Source organism: Oncorhynchus clarkii, chromosome 30 (genome assembly GCF_045791955.1).
Source record: "Oncorhynchus clarkii lewisi isolate Uvic-CL-2024 chromosome 30, UVic_Ocla_1.0, whole genome shotgun sequence".
Classification (NCBI taxonomy): Eukaryota; Metazoa; Chordata; class Actinopteri; order Salmoniformes; family Salmonidae; genus Oncorhynchus; species Oncorhynchus clarkii.
Genome location: NC_092176.1, coordinates 48,099,267 through 48,126,800, shown reverse-complemented (window position 1 = coordinate 48,126,800; position 27,534 = coordinate 48,099,267). Strand labels below are relative to the sequence as shown.

At 42.7% G+C, this 27,534-nt stretch overlaps 1 protein-coding gene across 1 annotated transcript in view; it reads right to left on the bottom strand.

Moving 5' to 3' along the window:
- LOC139389571 (probable global transcription activator SNF2L2) overlaps positions 1-26,702 on the bottom strand; it is a 57,335-nt gene extending 30,633 nt beyond the window's left edge. Inside the window, exons 1-6 of the mRNA XM_071136390.1 lie at positions 26,490-26,702; positions 25,413-25,627; positions 25,106-25,238; positions 19,910-20,278; positions 9,608-9,703; positions 1,365-1,611 (exon numbers count right to left, since the gene is read on the bottom strand). Of these exons, the coding sequence (XP_070992491.1) occupies positions 1,365-1,611; positions 9,608-9,703; positions 19,910-20,278; positions 25,106-25,238; positions 25,413-25,595 (1,028 nt within the window). The 5' untranslated portion in view covers positions 25,596-25,627; positions 26,490-26,702. The remainder of the gene's footprint in view (positions 1-1,364; positions 1,612-9,607; positions 9,704-19,909; positions 20,279-25,105; positions 25,239-25,412; positions 25,628-26,489) is intronic.
- Between the last annotated feature and the right edge of the window lie 832 nt (positions 26,703-27,534).

Genomic DNA, 27,534 nt, shown 5'->3' with positions numbered 1-27,534 from the left:
CACGAACGCCGTCCAGCCACCGGTTTAGAAAACATTCCACTCTGCATTTTCCCCAGTTTGTTAAGTAGGCTGGCGACCTGTGTGATCAAGGAAGCCACCTCAAGCCTATAATCCTCGGCAAGCAAACAATTGCCGCATTGGAACTCAAAGTGATCCTGTTTGTCCCGAAACAAAGCGTACAGCTTCTACAGCGTTTTGAACTGTTCATTCATTTCTCCAAAGAGTGCTCCATTGCAAAACTCATCAGGGACTTTTATTAAATTTTTTTATTTAACCTTTATTTAACTAGGCAAGTCAGTTAAGAACACATTTTTTATATACAATGACGGCCTACTGCTAACAGGCTGACTACACCAAAATAAATGTAGAAATTTATGTTATTCAATTATTGCGCGGGCCAATGAGCATCTGCGTTGCCAAGGGCTAAAAAAAAAGAAGTCAGTTCTATTTCTGACGCAGATCGCGGTGCAAGTCCTGCCTCCTCCATCTCCTCATTGGTTATACCCACGTGGGTGACTGAAAGAACGAACGAACAAGGTCAGTGGCGGTAATGCACCTAATTTATGAAAGTTGCCAATCGCAATATAAAGTCCAGAGAAGAAAAAGCCTAGAAGGAGGAGAGATGACTAGAAACGTTTCGGTTGACCATTTTATTTGTGGATTAATTGTCAGAGTAGAGGACCTTGTGCATTTCAGGTAAAATTACAACTCAATGTTTATATCCCAGGACAAATTAGCTGGCAACAGCAAGCTAGATAAATAGGACAAATTAGCTAACAAGTGCTAGCTAAATTGCCATGAATGTTTAATGCTTTTCAACCTGTCCCCAAATTAATGTAATTGGTTCAGAGTTTGTTTTGATATTTTAACCTGCGTGTTGTGATCGCGTTTGGTGTGGGGGGACAAAATAAATGTATGGCGTACACACGCAGCCGGTTTGAGTTTTGTGTAACCCGGACAACGCTGGGCCAATTGTGCACCGCCCTATGGTTATTCAATCACGGCCGGTTGTGATACAGCCTGGAATCGAACCAGGGTCTGTAGTGATGCCTTTAGCACTGAGATGCAGTACCTTAGAACGCAGCCCCACTCTGGCGAATATTGGTTATGTTTAAATCAAAAACAGCAAACCGAGTGTTTTCAGCATAGTGTTTAGCTGGCACTCTGATGACATCATTTGTGTTGTGTCGGTCACTCGTGTTGTTGGTATCCTGCAGGATCTCTGTGGGGTCCAGGCCCTGTGGTTTCTGGATGGGTTAGGGGTTACCTGTACTCTCTCTCCTGCAGTATCTCTGTTGGGTCCAGGCCCTGTGGATTCTAAACAGGTCACGATTAGAGGTCAGGGGTTAGAGGTCAAGGGTTACCTGTACTCTCTCTCCTGCAGTATCTCTGTGGGGTCCAGGCCCTGTGGTTTCTGGATGGGCGTAACGCGGTTCTGTTTCTGTTGCAGTGTGATGACGGGCGACGGCTGCTGTCCCTGGGGCTGATGGGTAATAGAGGGGCCGGACATGGGTCCAGGAGGAGGGGCCTGGGGTGGGGCAGGTGAGGGTCTACCACTGGGGGGCGGAGCTAGAAGCTTCTGGGGGTTGCTGGGAGTATCACCACCTTGGCCTGAAACAGGAAGAGCACAAATATCTGTGGTCAATCACATTACATAAATCAACCAATTAGACTATCCAAATTAAACTGAGCCAGGGCCTGGGTTAGGATTAACTGAGCCAGACTAACCTTCAAACCAGGGTCTGGGTTAGGATTAACTGAGCCAGACTAACCTTCAGGCCAGGGTCTGGGTTAGGATTAACTGAACCAGACTAACCTTCAAACCAGGGTCTGGGTTAGGATTAACTGAGCCAGACTAACCTTCAAACCAGGGTCTGGGTTAGGATTAACTGAGCCAGACTAACCTTCAAACCAGGGTCTGGGTTAGGATTAACTGAGCCAGACTAACCTTCAGGCCAGGGTCTGGGTTAGGATTAACTGAGCCAGACTAACCTTCAGGCCAAGGTCTGGGTTAGGATTAATTGAGCCAGACTAAAGGGTATACATTGCACGACTTTCAAAATCGCTGAGCCTCTCACATTAAATGACTGTCTTTCCTGTAGTTTTTCTGTATTGCCAACATAGTGGTAAGCACAACTAAAACGATGTGGCACAGACGGAGGTTACACACCACAAGATTCTTCACTTGGTCGTGAGGATTTTCCATGCCATCACGCTGTCTGGCGAAAACAATGATGTGATTAGACTGTTAACATTGCTAGAACAAAGTAGCCTCAAAAGCTAACAGTCAGACATTCACACCTGCCATTCAGAGCTAAAATATCTAGCCAACATTTTTAATTGAATAACATTGATTGTGAACTTCAGACCTGTAATAATTTAACACATTGGCTTTGGTTAAAGGCAAGTACAAATGCACACTAGTAGTAGTCATGGCTCCTGTTCGACAGTCTACACATTCTGTGCGAAACAACGTCATCATCTCACTGGCTTTTTCTCTTGTGAGCTCTCATTGGCTAATGCTGATCACCGATCTAAAAACTTGTCGTTGCACATCTCACAATAAAAGTACATTGCAGATTTTGTGCCGATTAAATAAAACATACTTGAAAAAAAGTTGGGATGTCTGGTACTGCTCAAAGACAGGATCGGTAGCCCTCAGATTGCGTCGGACCCGCTCACATGAGGATTTTGTTTCCGATCTCAAAAACTTGTCTGGGACATCTAAATTGAGGCCAAAATCGTGTAGTGTATCAATCAATCAAATGTATTTATGAAGCCCTTTTTACATCAGCCAATGTCCCAAAGTGCTGTACAGAAACCCAGACTAAATCCCCAAACAGCAAGCAATGCAGATGTAGAATCACGGTGGCTAGGAAAAACTCCCTAGAAAGGCAGGAACCTAGTAAGAAACCTAGAGAGGAACCAGGCTCTGAGGGGTGGCCAGTCCTCTTCTGGCTGTGCCGGGTGGAGATTATAAGAGTACATGGCCAAGATGTTCAAACGTTTATAGATGACCAGCATGGTCAAATAATAATAATCACAGTAGTTGTTGAGGGTGCAACAAGTCAGCACCTCAGGAGTAAATGTCAGTTGGCTTTTCATAGCCGATCATTCAGAGTATCTCTACCACTCCTGCTGTCTCTAGAGAGTTGAAAACAGCAGGTCTGGGACAAAGTAGCATGTCCGGTGAACAGGTCAGGGTTCCACAGCCGCAGGCAGAACAGTTGAAACGGGAGCAGCAGCACAACCAGGTGGACTGGGAATAGCAAGGAGTCATCAGGCCAGGCAGTCCTGAGGCCTGGTCCCAGGTTAGGCTGTGCCTAGTGTGTACACCCAGGTTAAACTTAAGGCCATGGTAGGATTGGGCGATTTTACGATTGCATCAACTATCGACGATTGTTGACAGCCATCGTCGATGTCCCAAACGATGGTTTAGCATATTTTAACTTAACTGCATCGCTGGAATCTAGCAGTGCACAACAGAGCACACAGCACGGCGACATGCCAAATGGCCTTTTCTCTAATCGCCATTGCAAGATTTTTCAATGCATATGTGGTAGTTAGACTATTAGCATAGTGTAAGATAACAATTAAGATTGTAGAAAGAGTGGAAAGCAACAAATGTCATGTTTTTTCCCCTCCCCTCTCATTATTTTAATATCTTAATTTCCCTTTAATCTCCCTAATGCCCATTTGAATTTGAAGGTAATTTGTTGGCCTAGGCACAGCCTACTCATGATCAACAATCGAATGAATGTATAGGCGTAAAGATGTACCATCTCAGAAAGTTTGCAAATAGCTTAAATAAAAACACAGTGTAGTAAAAATGAGAGAGAGAATAAACAATTGTAAGATTAGAGTTTAAGTAAACTTTATTTTGACAAGTTAAACTGATAAAATAATGGCTACCCAGATTACTTGCATTGGCCCCCCAACTTTTACACTGCTGCTACTCTCTTATTATCTATGCATAACTCACTTTAATAACTCTACCCACATGTTCAGTTGAGGTCAGAAGTTTACATACCTGAGCCAAATACATTTAAACTCAGTTTTTCACAATTCCTGACATTTAATCCTAGTAAAAATTCCTGTCTTAAATCAGTTAGGATCACCACTTTATTTTAAGAATGTGAAATGTCAGAATAATAGTAGAGAGAATGATTTATTTCAGCTTTTCTTTCTTTCATCACATTCACAGCGGGTCAGAAGTTTATATACACTCAATTAGTATTTGGTAGCATTGCCTTTAAATGGTTTAACTTGGGTCAAACGTTTCAGTTGGCCTTCCACAAGATTCCCACAATAAATTGGTTGAATGTTGAACCATTCCTCCTGACAGAGCTGGTGTAACTGAGTCAGGTTTGTAGGCCTCCTTGCTCGCACACGCCTTTTCAGTTCTGCCCACATATTTTCTATAGGATTCAGGTCAGGAAGTTGTGTCCACTCCAATACCTTGACTTTGTTGTCCATTTTGCCACAACTTTGGAAGTATGCTTGGGGTCATTGTCCATTTGGAAGACCCATTTGCGACCAAACTTTAACTTCCTGACTGATGTTTTGAGATGTTGCCCCCACAACATGATGCTGCCACCCCCAAGCTTCACAGTCGGGATGGTGTTCTTCGGCTCGCAAGCCTCCCCGTTTCTCCTCCTAACATAACGATGGTCATTATGGCCAAACAGTTTTATTTTTGTTTCATCAGACCAGAGGACATTTCTCCAAAAAGTACGATCTTTGTCCCCATGTGCAGTTGCAAACCGTAGTCTGGCTTTTTTTATGGCAGTTTTGGAGCAGTGGCTTCTTCCTTGCTGAGCGGCCTTTCAGGTTATGTCGATATAGGACTCGTTTTACTGTGGATATAGATACTTTTGTACCCGTTTCCTCCAGCATCTTCACAAGGTCATTTGCTGTTGTTCTGGGATTGATTTGCACTTTCCCACCAAAGTATGTAAGTCTCTAGGATACAGAATGCGTATGACAGCTGCGTGGTCCCATGGTGTTTAGACTTGCGTACTATTGTTTGTACAGATGGACGTGGTACCTTTAGGCGTTTGGAAATTGCTCCCAAGGTTGAACCAGACATGTGGAGGTCTACCATTTTTTTTCTGAGTTCTTGGCTGATTTCTTTTGATTTTCCCATGATGTCAAGCAAAAAGGCACTGAGTTTGAAGGTAGGCTTTGAAATGCATCCACAGGTACCACTCCAATTGACTCAAATGTTGTCAATTAGGCTATCAGAAGCTTCTAAAGCCATTACATCATTTTCTGGAATTGTCCAAGCTGTTTAAAGGCACAGTCAACTTAGTGTATGTAAACTTTTGACCCACTGGAATTGTGATACAGTGAATTATAAGTGAAATAATCTGTCTGTAAACTATTGTTGGAAAAATGACTTGTGTCATGCACAAAGTACTTGCCAAAACTATAGTTTGGTAACAATAAATTTGTGGAGTGGTTGAAAAACGAGTTTTAATAACTTCAACCTAAGTGTATGTAAATTTATGACTTCAACTGTATATATTACCTCAATTACCTTGACTAACCGGTGCCCCCGCACACTGACTCTGTACCGGTACCCCCTGTATATAGCCTCCACACTGACTCTGTACCGGTACCCCCTGTATATAGCCTCCACATTGACTCTGTACCGGTACCCCCTGTATATAGCCTCCACACTGACTCTGTACCAGTACCCCCTGTATATAGCCTCCACATTGACTCTGTATCGGTACCCCTGTATGTAGCCTCCACATTGACTCTATACCGGTACCCCCTGTATATAGCCTCCACATTGACTCTGTACCAGAACCCCCTGTATTGAGCCTCCACATTGACTCTGTACCGGTACCCCCTGTATAAAGTCTCCACATTGACTCTGTACCAGAACCCCCTGTATATAGCCTCCACATTGACTCTGTACCAGTACCCCCTGTATATAGCCTCCACATTGACTCTGTACCGGTACCCCGTGCATATACCCTCCACATTGACTCTGTACCGTAATACCCTGTATATACCCTGCACATTGACTCTGTACCTTAATACCCTGTATATAGCCTCCACATTGACTCTGTACCGTAACACCCTGTATATAGCCTCCACATTGACTCTGTACCGTAACACCCTGTATATAGCCTCCACATTGACTCTGTACCGTAACACCCTGTATATAGCCTCCACATTGACTCTGTACCGTAACACCCTGTATATAGCCTCCACATTGACTCTGTACCGTAACACCCTGTATATAGCCTCCACATTGACTCTGTACCGTAACACCCTGTATATAGCCTCCACATTGACTCTGTACCGTAACACCCTGTATATAGCCTCCACATTGACTCTGTACCGTAACACCCTGTATATAGCCTCCACATTGACTCTGTACCGTAACACCCTGTATATAGCCTCCACATTGACTCTGTACCGTAACACCCTGTATATAGCCTCCACATTGACTCTGTACCGTAACACCCTGTATATAGCCTCCACATTGACTCTGTACCGTAACACCCTGTATATAGCCTCCACATTGACTCTGTACCAGTACCCCCTGTATATAGCCTCCACATTGACTCTGTACCGTAACACTCTGTATATAGCCTCCACACTGACTCTGTACCGTAACACCCTGTATATAGCCTCCACATTGACTCTGTACCGTAACACCCTGTATATAGCCTCCACATTGACTCTGTACCGTAACACCCTGTATATAGCCTCCACATTGACTCTGTACCGTAACACCCTGTATATAGCCTCCACATTGACTCTGTACCGTAACACCCTGTATATAGCCTCCACATTGACTCTGTACCGTAACACCCTGTATATAGCCTCCACATTGACTCTGTACCGTAACACCCTGTATATAGCCTCCACATTGACTCTGTACCGTAACACCCTGTATATAGCCTCCACATTGACTCTGTACCGTAACACCCTGTATATAGCCTCCACATTGACTCTGTACCGTAACACCCTGTATATAGCCTCCACATTGACTCTGTACCGTAACACCCTGTATATAGCCTCCACATTGACTCTGTACCGTAACACCCTGTATATAGCCTCCACATTGACTCTGTACCGTAACACCCTGTATATAGTCTCCACATTGACTCTGTACCGTAACACCCTGTATATAGAATCCACATTGACTCTGTACCGTAACACCCTGTACATAGCCTCCACATTGACTCTGTACCGTAACACCCTGTATATAGCCTCCACATTGACTCTGTACCGTAACACCCTGTATATAGCCTCCACATTGACTCTGTACCGTAACACCCTGTATATAGCCTCCACATTGACTCTGTACCGTAACACCCTGTATATAGCCTCCACATTGACTCTGTACCGTAACACCCTGTATATAGCCTCCACATTGACTCTGTACCGTAACACCCTGTATATAGCCTCCACATTGACTCTGTACCGTAACACCCTGTATATAGCCTCCACATTGACTCTGTACCGTAACACCCTGTATATAGCCTCCACATTGACTCTGTACCGTAACACCCTGTATATAGCCTCCACATTGACTCTGTACCAGTACCCCCTGTATATAGCCTCCACATTGACTCTGTACCGGTACCCCGTGCATATACCCTCCACATTGACTCTGTACCGTAATACCCTGTATATACCCTGCACATTGACTCTGTACCTTAATACCCTGTATATAGCCTCCACATTGACTCTGTACCGTAACACCCTGTATATAGCCTCCACATTGACTCTGTACCGTAACACCCTGTATATAGCCTCCACATTGACTCTGTACCGTAACACCCTGTATATAGCCTCCACATTGACTCTGTACCAGTACCCCCTGTATATAGCCTCCACATTGACTCTGTACCGTAACACCCTGTATATAGCGTCGCTTGGTATTTTACTGCTGCTCTTTAATTATTGTTACTCTATTTCTTCTTCTTTTTTCTCTGTATTTAGGTATCTTAAAACTGCATCGTTGGTTAAGGGCTTGTAAGTAAGCATTTCACTGTAAGGTATTACCTGTATTCGGGGCATGTGACAAATACAATTTTATTTGATTAAGAGCTCAGAGACAGGATTGTGTCGAGGCACAGATCTGGAGATAGGTACCAAAAAATGTCTGCAGCATTAACGGTCCCCAAGAACAGAGTGGCTCAATCATTCTTAAATGGATGAAGTTGGGAACCACCAAGACTCTTCCTAGAGCTGGCCATCCGGCTAAACTGAGCAATCGGGGGAGAAGGGCCTTGGTCAGAAAGGTGACCAAGAACCCAATGGTCACTCTGACAGAGCTCCAGAGTTCCTCTGTGGAGATGGGAGAACCTTCCAGAAGGACAACCATCTCTGCAGCACTCCACCAATCAAGCCTTTATGGTAGAGTGGCCAGATGGAAGCCACTCCTCAGTGGAGCAAAGTACAGCGAGATCCTTGATGAAAATCCTCTCCAGAGCACTCAGGACCTCAGACTGGGGTGAAGGTTCACCTTCCAACAGGACAACGACCCTAAGCACACAGCCAAGAGAAAGCAGGAGTGGCTTCGGAGCAAGTCTCTGAATGTCCTTGAGTGGCCCGGACTTGATCCCGATTTAACATCTCTGGATAGACCTGAAAATAGCTGTGCAGCGACACTTCCCATCCAACCTGACAGAGCTTGAGAGGATCTGCAGAAGAATGGGAGAAACTCCCCAAATACAGGTGTGCCAAGCTTGTAGCGTCACACCCAAGAAGATTCGAGGCTGTAATCACTGCCAAAGGTGCTTCAACAAAGTGCTGAGTAAAACGTCTGAATACTTACGTAAATGTCATATTTCGTTTTTTAATTGTATTTGTTTTTTGCTTTGTCATTATAGGGTTTTGTGTGTAGATTGACGAGGCAATCAAACAATTTAATACATTTTAGAATAAGGCTAGAACGTAGCAAAATGTGGAAAAAGTCAAGGGGTCTGAATACTTTCCGAATGCACTGTAAGTATTGTGTGAAATGTTTGATAGTGTATGTGATGAAAACAGATAAGTCTACTTTCTTGGGGGCCTGAATATTGATTGGTTTTCAAGCTGTCCACTCAAGAGGAAGCTTCCAACTGTAACCAGTGCCTGTAATCTGGTTCAGGTTATTAATCAACATAACAGGGTGTTTACAAACTATACAGGAACAAGATAATCAACATGTATTCATCACATTTTTACTAATACTGACTGCAGAACCCATTGGATGCAGTGATCACAAAATAGTGGCTATATACAGGAAAGACAAAGTTCCAACAGCTGGGCCTAAAATAGTGGCTATATACAGGAAAGACAAAGTTCCAACAGCTGGGCCTAAAATAGTGTATAAGAGATCATATAACAGATTTTGTTGTGACTCTGCAGATGATGTTAAACATATTTGTTGGTTTTATGTGATTAATGAGGAGCATCCAGACGCTGCACTTGAAATCATTTATGACATTTCTTCTTCCAATTATGGATAAACATGCACCTGTTAAGAAACTGACTGTTAGAACTGTTAAGGCTCCATTGATGAGGAATTGAGTCAGATGTGCCAGACTAACCTTCAGACCAGGGTCTGGTTTAAGATTAACTGAGTCAGACTAACCTTCAGGCCAGGGTTTGGGTCCGTGTGTCTGATTTTGTCCTGGCATAGTGATGGTGGGACCAGGGCCTGACTGAGGGCCAGACATAGAGGACATACCTGACAACACAACACAGTTAAATAATGAGCATAACTGGCAACACAACAGTTAAATAATGGGTATAACTTGCAACTCAGAGTTTGACAATGTCATTGTGTCAACACCTGGTACCACTTGTAAAAACAGTTAAGATGATGGATGACAAGTAAATAGATTCCAAGGCCCAATACAAAATCGACCAGTCACTTAGATCATCGACCAGTCACTTAGATCATCGACCAGTCACTTAGATCATCGACCAGTCACTTAGATCATCGACCAGTCACTTAGATCATCGACCAGTCCCCTAGATCATCGACCAGTCCACTAGATCATCGACCAGTCACTTAGATCATCGACCAGTCACTTAGATCATCGACCAGTCACTTAGATCATCGACCAGTCACTTAGATCATCGACCAGTCACTTAGATCATCGACCAGTCACTTAGATCATCGACCAGTCCCCTAGATCATCGACCAGTCCCCTAGATCATCGACCAGTCCCCTAGATCATCGACCAGTCCACTAGATCATCGACCAGTCACTTAGATCATCGACCAGTCACTTAGATCATCGACCAGTCACTTAGATCATCGACCAGTCCCCTAGATCATCGACCAGTCCCCTAGATCATCGACCAGTCCCCTAGATCATCGACCAGTCCCCTAGATCATCGACCAGTCACTTAGACCATCGACCAGTCACTTAGATCATCGACCAGTCACTTAGATCATCGACCAGTCCCCTAGATCATCGACCAGTCCACTAGATCATCGACCAGTCCCCTAGATCATCGACCAGTCACTTAGATCATCGACCAGTCACTTAGATCATCGACCAGTCACTTAGATCATCGACCAGTCCCCTAGATCCTACGCCCTATGCACTTGTGATGGATCCTCATAATCACCCCAAACAATGTTTTCCACTAGCGCAACAGCAGATTACGGACTAATATTCAACCGGCAACTTTTTCCACTTAAAATAACTAGGCTACTCTTCAGGCACCTGTCAGTCACAAAGCGAGCGATGACAGGGAAACTGCTGGTTTGACAGTCTTCTGTTGTTCCGCCTCCCAGGAACCTGTGGGCAGTGTGGTTGGTTAATTTCTTTACACAGCGGAAAGGGAGAGTATAATGCTCCTTCACTGTCTCTGTGAGTGAGTTTCAGGGCTCGACAGTGTGACCATTTTACTCACATTTGTGCCTAAAAACAGATCTGTATGAACTGAAAAGTTAATTATGAGCACGTGTGAGTTGTGATTTATAGCAACAAAAAAATCCTGCAGGAGCTTTTTTGATGATTAGGCCTGGCTCCCAGTCGGCATCCAATTCATCCTAAAGGTGTTCGATGGGGTTGAGGTCAGAGCTCTGTGCAGGCCAGTCAAGTTCTTTCACACCAATCTCGACAAACCATTTCTGTATGGACATCGCTTTGGGCACAGGGGCATTGTCATGCTGAAACAGAAAGGGTCTTCCACAAACTGTTGCCACAAAGTTGGAAGCACAGAATTGTCCAGAATGTCATTGTATGCTGTAGCGTTAAGATTTCCCTTCACTGGAATTAAGGGGCCCGAACCATGACAAAACAGCCCCAGACCATTATTCCTCCTCCACCAGACTTTACAGTTGGCACTATGCATTGGGACAGGTAGTGTTCTCCTAACATCCACCAAATGCAGATTCTTCCTTCGAACTGCCAGATGGTGAAGCGTGATTCATCACTCCAGAGAATGCGTTTTCACTGCTCCAGAGTTCAATGGCTGTGAGCTTTACACCAGTCCAGCTGACGCTTGGCATTGCACATCTTAGGCTTGGAAATTAATTTCATGAAGCTCCCGACTAACAGTTCTTGTGCTAACGTTGCTTCCAGAGGCAGTTTGGAACTCGGTAGTGATTGTTGCAACCGAGGACAGATGATTTTTCCGCACTATGTGCTTCAACACTCGGCGGTCCTGTTCTGTGAGTTTGTGTGGTCTACCACCTCATGGCTGAGGCGTTGTTGCTCCTAGACGTATCCATTTCCCAATAACAGCACTTACAGTTGACCGGGGCATCTCTAGCAGAGCAGAAATGTGAAGAACTGAGTTGTTGGAAAGGTGGCATCCTATGACGGTGCCACGTTGAAAGTCACTGAGCTTTTCAGGGATGGTAGGGGACGCCATGTGCAACTGACGTGTTTTCCGTTTGCTCCCGTGGTATTCTTAAAGTTCATGTGAATTCTGCAGCAGAACCGTATTTATTTTCAAATATTAATTTGGTGATCCCTTTCCGTAAAAAACAAGACTACTTTGCTTCCGAATGTCAGCATGTCGACCAAACATAAGGCCAAGAGCATGACTTTGAGAAAACCCGGCCTACAAGACCCGCTCTCATCACCACCCTCTCCTGAGTCTGAGGGCCCGGGGACGCACACTTTACCCGGGGGCGCGGCTTGGCTTGGCGGCGCTGAAATGAACATTCTCGAGGCCATCAAACTACTACGCTCTGAGATAGTTGAAATGAAAACAGGAGGTTTCTGATACTTTAAAAGCAGATTTAACCATCCTGCGGAACGAGACTGTGCCAGCAATCACATTACTCAAAACAACAACTGCGTCACACACTACAACGATTGCAGCACTGGAGACCTCCGCTACTAATGTCTCCGATTTAACTACATCCCTGGAGGCTGAAGTTAAACGCCTAGCTGCGGATTTGAAAAAGGTGAGGGAGAGCTGTGTGAGTTTAGAGGGATTCTCTCGCCGCAATAATCTGAGACTTGTATCAGTCCCAGAGTCCGCGGAAATGCATCGCGCCACGGATTTCGTTTCAGGGCTGCTGAAGGATGTTCTTGCCTTAGATGAAAAGCCCCTGATTGATCGAGCCCACCGGTCGTTGCGCCCAATGCCCCGGGATGGGGAGAGGCCCCGTGACATAATTCTTTGAGTGCACTTTTTTCATGAGAAGATGGAGATCCTCCGACGAGCCCGCAATACCACTCTGAGCTTTCAAGGACAGAGCTTTTCCATCTACCAGGACTACTCCCCCACTGTTTCCAGGCAGCGCGCAGCTTTCGGACAGGCCAAACGAGTACCTCGGGACCATCCAAGTGTGAAGTATGGACTGCGATTCCCGGCCCGTTTATGGATATCTCATGAGGGTAAAGACTACACATTTGAATCTCCGGATGAGGCTATGGCTCACATTCAACGTCACATCAAGAAGTCTTGAATATGCTCACAGTTCAGCAACTGTTGCTTGCGAACTGTGGATAGTAAGTACCCCACTTGTGGTACAATTATGTTTAGATATAACAGGCTAGTCTTGTATAGTTGTTGAAACTATTCAGGCTTATTTGATGTGATCTAATGTTTTGATCATCTAGTGTGCGTGCCTTATCTCGCTCACCTATTTAGTTTGTTTACACATTATCTCAGTGACTCAAAATATTTTTGGTTATTTGTTTACTGCATCCGTTTGCATTGACCCAGTAAACAGTAAATGTCTCCCGAGGCTACACGGTTTCTGGGGCCTCACTTTAATTTTAAAAGTTTTGAGCGTCATTTATGCCCAGCAAACGTTCAACGTTGCGCACACGTAGTTTTTTGGTATTGGTTGTAAGCTGTCTCAGCTTCAACTAGACTACTATTATAATTACTATTATTTTTGATTGTCTTACTACGATTTCCTTACTTCAAATTAGATTTTTGGCTGAGAGCCTTTATACATTTTATTTATTTTCTCTCTCAATGCCTGTTATAAGACTGGGAATACAATTATATACATCTACAGGTGGTGCTTTTGTCATTCCGTTTGCACAAGGGATTCGCCTTTTTTTTATTTGAAAAAATACATACAAATCTTTCTTTTTGCTGCTTGATCCACTAACAAAACGCGACTTTAAAGAGCGGGACTGTGGGTTTAGGTTTAAGACCGCACTCTCACAGACATACTGTGCGAAGAGAACATGTTCTATTTAGGCTTGTACCTCGTTTGGGGAGGTATTGTCTGGGATGGGGGGGGGCAGGTTGAATTGTTCAGTTCTAATGTTGTCATTCTGTCTTTTTAGTTTTTTTTCTGTTTTTTTTTCTGTACTTTTTCCAAACATTTACCACCGCACATTATTACTCTGAGACAAGTTATTCTGGGGGTTTTGGGCGCTCATTGCTTTTCCATTCTATGCTCTAATGACAGGGTTGAATAACGAGAATGCCCAGAGGGGCCGAAATAATACGATCAAGTACATTTCTTGGAATACCAAAGGGGTTAACAACCCGGTGAAGCATAAGAGGGTGTTGACACACTTAAAGGGTTTGAATGCAAATATTGCATTTCTACAAGAGACTCGCTTGAGGACTGGTGAGCATTTTAGGATGCGTAAGGACTGGGTTGGTCAAGTGTTCCACTCGAACTTTCATAGTAAATCAAGAGGTGCTGCTATTCTGGTTGATAAAGCTACTCCCTTTGTAGCTTCTAAGGTTATTGCTGATCCTAAGGGACGATACGTCATAGTAACCGGTGAACTGTTTTCTACCCCTCTTGTTTTGGCTAGTGTTTATGCTCCCAATTGGGATGACACAAGTTTCATTTCTTCCTTTCTGTCTGCTATTCCCAATTTAGATTCTCATTTGTTGATTTTAGGGGGGATTTCAACTGTAAAATGTCCTCACAAACAAATACAGGCCCATCTAAATGTGCCCTACTTATTCAATCCTTTCTTCAGAAATATGCTATGTTTGAGGCCTGGCGTTTCCTACATCCTACAGATAGACAGTATTCCTTTTATTCTCATGTTCATCAAACATACTCCCGGATTGATTACTTCTTTTTGGACAAAAAACTTCTGCCTAACCTTCGGCAGTGTACTTACGAGAGTATTGTTATCTCTGACCATTCACCATTAGTGCTTGAACTAGAGTTTCCCCAGCGACCTCCTAGGTGTTATCAATGGCGTCTCAACCCCATTTTACTCTCAGATAAGGAGTTTGTCAATTTAATTTCTTCTGAAATTACCTTATTCCTAGAAACTAATTCAACACCAGGTATGTCCTGCTCTACCATATGGGAGTCTCTCAAAGCATACCTACGTGGCCAAATTATTTCTTATACAGCCAACCAAAACAGAGTTCGCTCCCAGCGACTTCGGGACCTGAGCGAGTCCATAGCCACATTGGATGAGAAGTATGCTACGGATCCTTCCTCTGATCTGCATAAAGAGCGCCAACTACTCAAATCTGAATTTGATGAGCTTTCTACCAGGCAAGCTGAACTGATACTCTTGCGAGCTCGATACAAAGTCTATGAACAACTCCTTGCGCATCAGATCCGTAAATCTGATGCCTCACGTTTAATCCCACAAATAAGAACCCCGTCTGGTGCCACCACAGTTATATATAAAGAGATCAATGATCAATTTAAACAATTTTACTCTGCGCTATACACCTCTGAATCCCCTCAAGACCCCTTGTTGATTGACTCCTTCTTTAACGGCTTGAATATGCCTTCAATTGATACAGACTCCCATGACTGTCTAGAAGAAGAATTTACGCTTGAGGAGATTGCAACAGCAGTGTCCGCAATGAAAAGTGGTAAATCACCGGGTCCGGACGGTTTTCCAAACGAATTTTACAGGACGTTTTCTGGTCTGCTTTGCCCATTCTTGTCTCGACTATTTGCAGAGTGCCTCAATACTTCAAAGCTACCGCCTAGTCTTTATCAGGCTTCAATTTCATTACTACTAAAGAAAAACAAAGACCCCCTGGAATGTGGATCCTATCGCCCAATCTCGCTTTGAAACTGTGATTACAAAATCCTAGCTAAGCTTTTAGCCATCCGTATGGAAGGCTTGCTGCACCAAGTAATACACTCTGACCAGACTGGCTTTGTGAGAAATAGGCATTTATTTTTCAATATTAGGCGCCTTATGAATATACTGTACTCCCCAGCGTCGGGGGACCCGGAGGTGGTGGTCTCACTTGATGCCGAAAAAGCGTTTGACCGCGTTGAGTGGGATTACCTAACAGCTGCCCTTTATAGATTTGGCTTTGGCCCCAAATTCATTGCGTGGATAAAGATTCTTTATTTTTCCCCCATGGCTTCGGTACGGACTTGCACCGCGGATCCAGACAGGGTTGCCCACTCTCCCCCTTGTTGTTTGCTTTGGCAATCGAGCCTCTCGCCATTGCACTACGCTCTAATGATGCCATTCAAGGCATAATCAGGGCGGGCTGGGAGCAGAAAGTCTCGCTATATGCTGACGACCTCCTTTTGTTTATCTCCAACCCCGATACCTCATTGCCACGTGCCCTATCTGTTCTTAAAAAGTTTGGATCTATCTCAGGGTACAAGCTGAATCTAGGCAAGAGTGAGCTTTTCCGGTAAACAAGGCTGCTTTAAAGTGCTCTTTCACAAGTTCTCAGTTTAGGATTGTCCGGGATCAATTCACTTACTTTGGAGTAAAAGTGACAAGGAAATATTCAAATTTGTTTCAGGAAAACTTTGTTGCTCTAGCAGACAGATTGAAACAATCTTTTACTTTTTGGAATTCGCTACCCCTTTCTCTTATCGGAAGGATTAATGTCATTAAAATGAATGTGTTGCCCAAATTTTTATATTTATTTCAATGTTTACCCATTTTTATTCCAAAATCTTTTTTATTTCACTGGATCAAACATTCATGCATTTTATTTGGGATGGCAAGGTACCACGGATTGGTAGAAAACATTTACAGAAGCCTAGGTCATTGGGGGGTTTAGCTCTACCAAATTTTCAGACATACTACTGGACTGATCCTACTGGCCCTAGACCACTCTGGGTCCAGATGGAGTCTGAATCGTGTAAACCTGCAGCATTTTCCTCTGTGCTGTGCTCGTCTCTCCCAGTGTCCCTAGGCAAAAGGTGTGCCAACCCAATTGTAAAGCAGTCTCTTAAAATTTGGAATCAGTTCCGTTTAGCCTTTAGCCTCCGAGGCTTTTCTCTATCAGGCCCAATCAATCAGAACATTTTATTTCCTCCATCTTTGAATGACGGGGCTTTTGGCATTTGGCACCTACTAGGCCTTTCCTCGCTAGCCCAATTATTCTTTGATGATACATTTGCCTCTTTTTCTCAGCTGCAGGAAAAGTTCAATCTCCCCCAATCCCACTTTTTCCGCTATCTCCAGACTAGAAACTTTGTCAGGGCTAAACCACCTGGATTTCCCAATAGGCCTGCGAATACAGCTATAGAGAGCACCTTGGAGCTGAACAAGCTTCCTAGGGGCGCAATTTCAGATGTATATGCAATCATTCATGACTTACAGAACCCTTCTTTGGTGCCTTTAAAGACTCAATGGGAAAAGGATTTGGGGGAGGAACTTGGGGAAGACGCCTGGGAATCTGTGCTGCACGGGGTGCACTCGTCCTCTTTTAGCACTAGACACAGCCTCATTCAATTCAAGGTGGTTCACCGTATCCACTGGCCGAACTTGGAAGAATATTATCTGATTTTGATCCTACCTGTGTCAGATGTAAGGTGGAACCAGCCACACTGTTGCATATGTTTTGGGGCTGTCATAAACTGTCAGGTTTCTGGGAAATAATATTTAAATGTTTCTCTGATATATATGACACTGTTATAGATCCGTCTCCCCTTACAGCCCTTTTTGGAGTACTGCCCATGGGTACCCCCCTATCAAGAATCCAGTCGGACACTGTTGCTTATACAACTCTTTTAGCTAGACGGCTAATACTACAGAACTGGAAGATGGCAGCTCCCCCATCTTAGAAATATTGGGTGAGGGATGTGTTGTGCTCTCTGAAACTAGAAAAAAGTCAATTCAATTCACGTGGGAACCCCAAACTGTTTGATGAGGCTTGGGCTCCATTCCGGTCTTACTTTAAACAGTCCATCCTCTGATGGCATTCCAATTAATACTAAAATAAGTCTGTGACTTAAGGGTTGGAGGAGCTTCTCTCTGTGTTTTTGCTGGGGGGGGCATTAAGGTCCATGTGCTTATTGATTGTGGTCCGCAGATGCCTTGTTCATCTTGCCCAGGCAGAGACTGAAGTGTGAGCTTGTTTTTCCCAGTTATTTTTACATTTTGTTCACGCCTACATAAATAATCATTTTATTTTTTTATTTTAAAGCATTGTAAACTTTTTTTTTGTCCAGTGGATGGTCGGTCTGTGGCCATGACTCTCTGTGAAGGTTGCATTTCTCCACCCTTATCCCTTGACTGTTTACAGGAACAATGGTGAGGTGTTTGCTCTGTCCCTGTACTATAGATTGCCCTGCCTGGTGTGTTTAACTTGTCTAAAGTATGGTATCTTTAAAGCTATTATTTTATTTGTATTTTTTTTCTAGTTGAGTATATTATTTATATTGCTTTGTCTTGTCTGTGTGGGTGTATGTTCAAAACTTAATAAACAGAGTAAAAAAAGTCACTGAGCTTTTCAGAAAGGTCATTCTACAGCCAATGTTTGTCTATGGAGATTGCATGGCTGGGTGCTCGATTGTATAGACCTGTCAGCAATGGGTGTGGCTGAAATAGCAGAACCGACTAATTTAAAGGTGTGTCCACATACGTTTTTATATACACCACCGGTCAAAAACCAAGGGTTTTTCCAGGGTTTTTCTTTATTTTTACTATTTTCTACATTGTAGAATAATAGTGAAGACGTCAAAACTATGAAATAACACATGGAATAATTTAGTGATCAAAAGGCCCAGAAGTGGTTTTAGGTGAACTTCCCCTTTAAGATTATATTCTGCAAACTATGTGAATCCAACCTGTATTTTCACTACTGGGCTGCATTCTCCTGGGTCAGATCTTTAAAAGTTTGGGGTACATTCGGGTACCTGTTTGGGGTACTTTGGCAGTGTTTTCCACCACTACCTGGAGTAACTAACCAAAAGGTTGCAAGCCAGGCTTCCCCTTTGGGGTACCTTTTTGGGGTTGTCTGGTGTACCTGTTTGGAGTACTTTGGGGTTGTTTGGGTACCTGTTTGGAGTACTTTGGGGTTGTCTGGTGTACCTGTTTAGAGTACTTTGGGGTTGTCTGGTGTACCTATTTAGAGTACCTGTTTGGAGTTGTTTGAGGACCTGTTTGGAGTACTTTGGGGTTGTCTGGTGTACCTGTTTAGAGTACTTTGGGGTTGTATGGTGTACCTGTTTAGAGTACCTGTTTGGGGTTGTTTGGGTACCTGTTTGGAGTACTTTGGGGTTGTCTGGTGTACCTGTTTGGAGTACTTTGGGGTTGTCTGGGTACCTGTTTGGGTACCTGTTTGGAGTACCTGTTTAGGGTGCTTTGGGGTTGTTTGGGTACCTGTTTGGAGTACCTGTTTGGGGTGCTTTGGGGTTGTTTGGGTACCTGTTTGGAGTACCTGTTTGGGGTGCTTCGGGGTTGTTTGGGTACCTGTTTGGGGTGCTTTGGGGTTGTCTGGTGTACCTGTTTGGAGTACTTTGGGGTTGTTTGGGTACCTGTTTGGGTACCTGTTTGGAGTACCTGCTTGGAGTGCTTTGGGGTTGTTTGGGTACCTGTTTGATGTGCTTTGGGGTTGTTTGGGTACCTGTTTGGGGTGCTTTGGGGTTGTTTGGGTACCTGTTTGGGGTGCTTTGAGGTTGTTTGGGTACCTGCTTGGGTACCTTTTTGGAGTACCTGTTTGGGTGCTTTGGGGTTGTTTGGGTACCTGTTTGGGGTGCTTTGGGGTTGTTTGGGTACCTGTTTGGGGTGCTTTGGGGTTGTTTGGGTACCTGTTTGGGGTGCTTTGAGGTTGTTTGGGTACCTGCTTGGGTACCTTTTTGGAGTACCTGTTTGGGGTGCTTTGAGGTTGTTTGGGTACCTGTTTGGGGTGCTTTGGGGTTGTTTGGGGTGCTTTGGGGTTGTTTGGGTACCTGTTTGGGGAGCTTTGGGGTTGTTTGGGGTGCTTTGGGGTTGTTTGGGTACCTGTTTGGGTACCTGTTGGAGTACTTTGGGGTACCTTTTTGGGGTACTTGTTTGGGGTACCTGTTTGAGGTTGTGTTGGCTACTTTGGGGTACCTGTTTGGTGTTGTTTAGGGTTGTTTGGGGTGATTAGTAGGACCCCTTGTGATGATCTGAGTGGATTTGATTAGCCTAAGCAATATGGTGAAACTTCCACCTAGCCTGTCAAGAGGTCTAGGTGGAGCTGTTGCTATATTACGAACACCTGTCAATACCTCTCAGATCTCCACAAGTGCATAGGGTCTAGGGCTCCATTTGGAATTGGCCCTAAGTGTCACCTACCAGGAGGCCTGCTGTAGGGGCTGCCAGTGCTCGGCTGCTGCTGCTGTTGTTGCTGCATGGTGGGCAGACTCCTCTTGCCCTGGACCGCCAGCTGGAGGTTTTCAGGAAGCGGTTGGCCCCGCCCCAGAATCTTATAGGCCAGGATCTGGGCCCGGAGTTGCTGTAATTGGACAGGGCTAAAGGAGGAGCAGCCACGACCAAGAGGCCCCTGTGGACCCATGGCTGACTGGGGGTCCATCTGGGGTATCATGGAGCCCGACGGGACGGGGGACATCTGAGGGGGCATGGGAGGCGTAGGGCCGCCCCTGGATAGGGGGCTGGAAGCGTGCTCTGGGACACCCAGGGGGGAGGGTTGTGGGGGCATGTAGCCTACAGGAGAGACAACAGTATGTAGATTATACATCAGGTATGTGTTTTAAACCGTAGATTATACATCAGGTATGTGTTTTATAGATTATACATCAGGTATGCGTTTTGTACTGTAGATTATACATCAGGTATGTGTTTTATGCTGTAGATTATACATCAGGTATGTGTTTTATAGATTATACATCAGGTATGTCTTTTAAACTGTAGATTATACATCAGGTATGCGTTTTGTACTGTAGATTATACATCAGGTATGTGTTTTATGCTGTAGATTATACATCAGGTATGTGTTTTATAGATTATACATCAGGTATGTGTTTTATACTGTAGATTATACATCAGGTATGTGTTTTATGCTGTAGATTATACATCAGGTATGTGTTTTATAGATTATACATCAGGTATGTGTTTTAAACCGTAGATTATACATCAGGTATGTGTTTTATGCTGTAGATTATACATCAGGTATGTGTTTTATAGATTATACATCAGGTATGCGTTTTGTACTGTAGATTATACATCAGGTACAGTGCCTTGCGAAAGTATTCGGCCCCCTTGAACTTTGCGACCTTTTGCCACATTTCAGGCTTCAAACATAAAGATATAAAACTGTATTTTTTGGTGAAGAATCAACAACAAGTGGGAAGTGGAGTGGACGACATTTGTGAAGTCATGAAGTGGACGACATTTATTGGATATTTCAAACTTTTTTAACAAATCAAAAACTGAAAAATTGGGCGTGCAAAATTATTCAGCCCCTTTACTTTCAGTGCAGCAAACTCTCTCCAGGAGTTCAGTGAGGATCTCTGAATGATCCAATGTTGACCTAAATGACTAATGATGATAAATACAATCCACGTGAGTGTAATCAAGTCTCTGTATAAATGCACCTGCACTGTGATAGTCTCAGAGGTCCGTCAAAAGCGCAGAGAGCATCATGAAGAACAAGGAACACACCAGGCAGGTCCGAGATACTGTTGTGAAGAAGTTTAAAGCCGGATTTGGATACAAAAAGATTTCCCAAGCTTTAAACATCCCAAGGAGCACTGTGCAAGCGATAATATTGAAATGGAAGGAGTATCAGACCACTGCAAATCTACCAAGACCTGGCCGTCCCTCTAAACTTTCAGCTCATACAAGGAGAAGACTGATCAGAGATGCAGCCAAGAGGCCCATGATCACTCTGGATGAACTGCAGAGATCTACAGCTGAGGTGGGAGACTCTGTCCATAGGACAACAATCAGTCGTATATTGCACAAATCTGGCCTTTATGGAAGAGTGGCAAGAAGAAAGCCATTTCTTAAAGATATCCATAAAAAGTGTTGTTTAAAGTTTGCCACAAGCCACCTGGGAGACATACCAAACATGTGGAAGAAGGTGCTCTGGTCAGATGAAACCAAAATTGAACTTTTTGGCAACAATGCAAAACGTTATGTTTGGCGTAAAAGCAACACAGCTGAACACACCATCCCCACTGTCAAACATGGTGGTGGCAGCATCATGGTTTGGGCCTGCTTTTCTTCAGCAGGGACAGGGAAGATGGTTAAAATTGATGGGAAGATGGATGGAGCCAAATACAGGACCATTCTGGAAGAAAACCTGATGGAGTCTGCAAAAGACCTGAGACTGGGACGGAGATTTGTCTTCCAACAAGACAATGATCCAAAACATAAAGCAAAATCTACAATGGAATGGTTCAAAAATAAACATATCCAGGTGTTAGAATGGCCAAGTCAAAGTCCAGACCTGAATCCAATCGAGAATCTGTGGAAAGAACTGAAAACTGCTGTTCACAAATGCTCTCCATCCAACCTCACTGAGCTCGAGCTGTTTTGCAAGGAGGAATGGGAAAAAAATTCAGTCTCTCGATGTGCAAAACTGATAGAGACATACCCCAAGCGACTTACAGCTGTAATCGCAGCAAAAGGTGGCGCTACAAAGTATTAACTTAAGGGGGCTGAATAATTTTGCACGCCCAATTTTTTCAATTATGGTATGTGTTTTGTACTGTAGATTATACATCAGGTATGTGTTTTATAGATTATACATCAGGTATGTGTATTATACTGTAGATTATACATCAGGTATGTGTTTTATAGATTATACATCAGGTATGTGTTTTATAGATTATACATCAGGTATGTGTTTTGTACTGTAGATTATACATCAGGTATGTGTTTTATAGATTATACATCAGGTATGTGTTTTATAGATTATACATCAGGTATGTGGTTTAAACCGTAGATTATACATCAGGTATGTGTTTTAAACCGTAGATTATACATCAGGTATGTGTATTATACTGTAGATTATACATCAGGTATGTGTTTTATAGATTATACATCAAGTATGTGTTTTGTACTGTAGATTATACATCAGGTATGTGTTTTATAGATTATACATCAGGTATGTGTTTTGTACTGTAGATTATACATCAGGTATGTGTTTTATAGATTATACATCAGGTATGTGTATTATACTGTAGATTATACATCAGGTATGTGTTTTGTACTGTAGATTATACATCAGGTATGTGTTTTACCGTAGATTATACATCAGATATGTGTTTTGTACTGTAGATTATACATCAGGTATGTGTTTTAAACCGTAGATTATACATCAGGTATGTGTTTTATAGATTATACATCAGGTATGTGTATTATACTGTAGATTATACATAGATTATACATCAGATATGTGTTTTGTACTGTAGATTATACATCAGGTATGTGTTTTGTACTGTAGATTATACATCAGGTATGTGTTTTATAGATTATACATCAGGTATGTGTTTTAAACCGTAGATTATACATCAGGTATGTGTTTTGTACTGTAGATTATACATCAGGTATGTGGTTTAAACTGTAGATTATACATCAGGTATGTGTTTTATAGATTATACATCAGGTATGTGGTTTAAACTGTAGATTATACATCAGGTATGTGTTTTGTACTGTAGATTATACATCAGGTATGTGTTTTGTACTGTAGATTATACATCAGGTATGTGGTTTAAACTGTAGATTATACATCAGGTATTTGTTTTATAGATTATACATCAGGTATGTGTTTTGTACTGTAGATTATACATCAGGTATGTGTTTTGTACTGTAGATTATACATCAGGTATGTGTTTTGTACTGTAGATTATACATCAGGTATGTGGTTTAAACTGTAGATTATACATCAGGTATGTGTTTTATAGATTATACATCAGGTATGTGTTTTATAGATTATACATCAAGTATGTGTTTTGTACTGTAGATTATACATCAGGTATGTGTTTTATAGATTATACATCAGGTATGTGTTTTGTACTGTAGATTATACATCAGGTATGTGTTTTATAGATTATACATCAGGTATGTGTTTGATACTGTAGATTATACATCAGGTATGTGTTTTATAGATTATACATCAGGTATGTGTTTTGTACTGTAGATTATACATCAGGTATGTGTTTTATAGATTATACATCAGGTATGTGTTTTATAGATTATACATCAGGTATGTGTTTTGTACTGTAGATTATACATCAGGTATGTGTTTTGTACTGTAGATTATACATCAGGTATGTGTTTTATAGATTATACATCAGGTATGTGTTTTGTACTGTAGATTATACATCAGGTATGTGTGTTATACATCAGGTATGTGTTTTGTACTGTAGATTATACATCAGGTATGTGTGTTATACATCAGGTATGTGTGCTATATGTGTGTTAAACATTAGACCTCAGATATGTGAGCTAAATATTAGAAAATATAAATAATGACGTGGATCAATGTGTTGGTGATAGTAAATGAGGCAACAGAGCAAATAGAGGAGACTAAACTGCTTGGTGTAACACTGGACTGTAAACTGTCAAAACATATTGATGCAATGGTAGCTAAAATAGGGAGAAGTCTGTCTGTAATAAAGTGCAGCTCTGCTTTCTTGACATCACAATCAATTAAATAAGTCCTATAGGCCTTAGTTTCATCACACCTGGACTACTGCCCAGGGACATAAAGATAAACATAGGTAAATTACAGTTGGACCAGAACAGAGCAGCACAGCTGACCCTTAAATGTACACAGAGGGCTAATATCAATAACATGCATGTCAATCTCTCCTGACTCAAAGTCACGAAAAAGGTTTCTACATGGGATAAATCTACCTGACTCAAAGTCGAGAGATTGACTGCATCATTACTTGTCTTTGAAAAGTATTGATGTGTTGAAAACACCAAACTCTCTGTTCAAACAGCTAACACACACTCAGACACCCAAGACATGCCACTAGATGTCTCTTCACAGTCCCCAAGTCCAGAACAGACTTTGGGAAGCACACAGTACTACACAGAGCCATGACTACATGGAACTGTCTTCCACATAAGATAACCAAAGCTAGCAGTAAAATCTAAAAAACAAACACACAGATAAAACGACATGGATTGTTTGTGTGCCATTCAGAGGGTGAATGGGCAAGAAAAAAGATGTACCTGCCTTTGAACGGCAAAAGGGTGGTGCACCGGTTTGAGTGTGTCAAGAACTGCAACGCTGCTGGGTTTTTCACTCTCAACAGTTTCCTTTGTGTATCAAGAATGGTCCACCACCCAAATGACATACAGCAAACTTGACAACTGTGGGAAGCATTGGAGTCAACATGGGTCAGCATCCATATGAAATGCTTTCGACACCTTGTAGAACAAATTGATGCTGTTCTGAGGGCAAAAGGGGGTGCAACTCCATATTAGGAAGGTGTTCCTAATGCTTTGTACGCTCAGTGTATATAGCTTTCTACATTACTGTATTTGTTGTGCTGTGTTTTGTCGCTGTGTTACCTTGGTTGATGTGCTGGTCCAGAGGGCTCTGTGAAGGGCCCATTCCGCTGTGTAGCGCCCTCATCCCAACTCCCTTCATCTGGCCATAGTTCGTCTCATCTCCCATCCCCTTCTCATCAACGCCCTCCATCGGCTGGAAACACATTCACATCAACCTGGGATACTGTGGCTCGCCTTTAGTGAAGTGCATAGCGCACATATCATACAATTACATATAGTCATTCAATAGGATATCTGTGGCATATTTTATATACTGTATCATACAGCAACTTCAGCACTGTGGGTGTGTTGTAGTGTTGAGGATTACCTGGTGCATGGGGAGCATGGTGTCCTGAAGGTAGTCCCCAGCCCCCTGCCCCTGTAGGCTGGGGGGTCCGCTGGGGGGTCCGGAGCTAGGGGAGGGGCCTGGTCCTGGGGACCGGCCTGGGCACGGAGAGGGACCCGGGTGGGTCTGGGACATACCACCCGCATGCTCCGTAGGAGTGGACATCTACTGATCTACTGGCTGGCTGACTGACTGTACTACACCGGAGAGGAGGAAGTTTAGTCATTACATTTATTTCATCATTTTGTTGTTATTGATTTGTTTATTATTGATAAACCACATATAAATGTTTTTTACTTTTTGTAAGTCAGCTTGATATTTCAGACACTAATCATTATTGGTAATTGCGAATAGACATCAAATAATAGGCTATACATCAAAATAGGTCACTACACATCATAGGATGAGTATTTCTAATAAAATAAGTGTGAATTTTTAGATGATATGACTAAACAGTGTGGGGCAATTCAGTAACAGAATGACAGAACGTAATGACAGTAACAGAATGATGCTGAAAATCAGATTTTTCACTTTAAATATATGTCAAACAATTGCAACGTTAAACAAACCATACAACTCTATGCACAAGGATTACATTTAACAATTTCCACTGTTAAAAGTAGTGCCATAATTCTGTTTCCAAATGGAGCAAATGTAACTCAAAGTCTGTTCAAGAACGTTGAACAACATTTTAGGGAAACGAGTTCAGTTCAGTACAAACCGTAACACAACATAGCAAACGTTTCATGGAAGTGAACTGACCCCATGTAGTAGTTTGGGGTCAGACCAAGCCCCGAGCGGTGTTCAAGTAAATGTGTTTTTGGAAAATGTGCACTGGAAACTGTTAAAAGTAGTCCTTGTGCATACACTGGTATAGTTTGTTTAACTTTGCAATCATTGGTTTTGTTTACATCATTCTGTTATCGTGGAATGTCCCTGTGATAAAAAAACGGGAAGGAAAACACAGGGTTGAAACAGCCGAAGCAGAGTAGCGGAGCGTCTACATTTGCATAAAAATGTCCTGATTTAACCCAACACGCCTCCTCCCAGCTGACTGACCTGTCAACACGTGCATATGCGAAGTGTTTCATTAGGATCAAGGGAAGGTGTAGTTAGATAAATATCTTTATTTAATTTACTGTAGCTACGCATATTACCCGCATAACTGGATTATCGAATGTGTGAGCTTTAATGGCGCATAGTTTCGTCAATTTCAACCAAAAATATTTTGTTTAGTAGCTTAGTGAAGCAAACCAGAGTACGCATACGTCTAAATCACTTAAACAACGTAGAGGCATTACACAAGACAATACAAATGGCGAAGATAACGGTTTGGCATGTTTTTTATCACATGCTGAAAACGAGGACGGTCGAGCAGAGCTGTCATTTCCTGACCAAAAATGTAATCTGAAAGCAGGCCTCAACTTTTGCAAGTCTGTCAACGCTGTTGCAAAGTAGCTATTTATTTCATAAACATTTGTCATCTCAACTCGCAAAAAAAAAGTGTCTATGTTAATACGTGGATGCATGAAATGATGGCAAAGCATTTACGTTCTTGCTAAAAAATTGATCAAATCGTGTACAGATGTTGGGGGACGAGCAGCGCTGATTGGATCACTCCTTCCCTGAACGACCGTTTCTCTGCTCAACTTCTAATATGGTGGCCGTTGCTATCAACCAAAATAAACCGTCAGGGACGGGAAATAAAAGTTGACATGTGAAATGTGATCACGCAGAATAAATGACATTTATTAGGATTTACTAAGCTGTTTTTTTTAACCCCCCCAACTCATGATATAAAAAACGGATAATTCAACAGAACGAATAGTGGCTAACGGTAGTTAACAGTAGCTAGCTAAGTTAGCTAGCTAGCAAAAGCATGCCACCAACTTCAAATCAAATGTACTGTAACCTACTAATAACAAGCTAGCTAGCAACGTAACGGCCAATAAACATTCGGTATAACTATTTGTCAAATACAGTAAACTTGAACTCTATTTACCTTACGGTAGACTAAACGGAATTCAGTCTAAAATATATATATATATATATTTCTGCTTTAAAATATGACTGCTATCTGTACGGTCCCTCCCTCTCTGTTTTT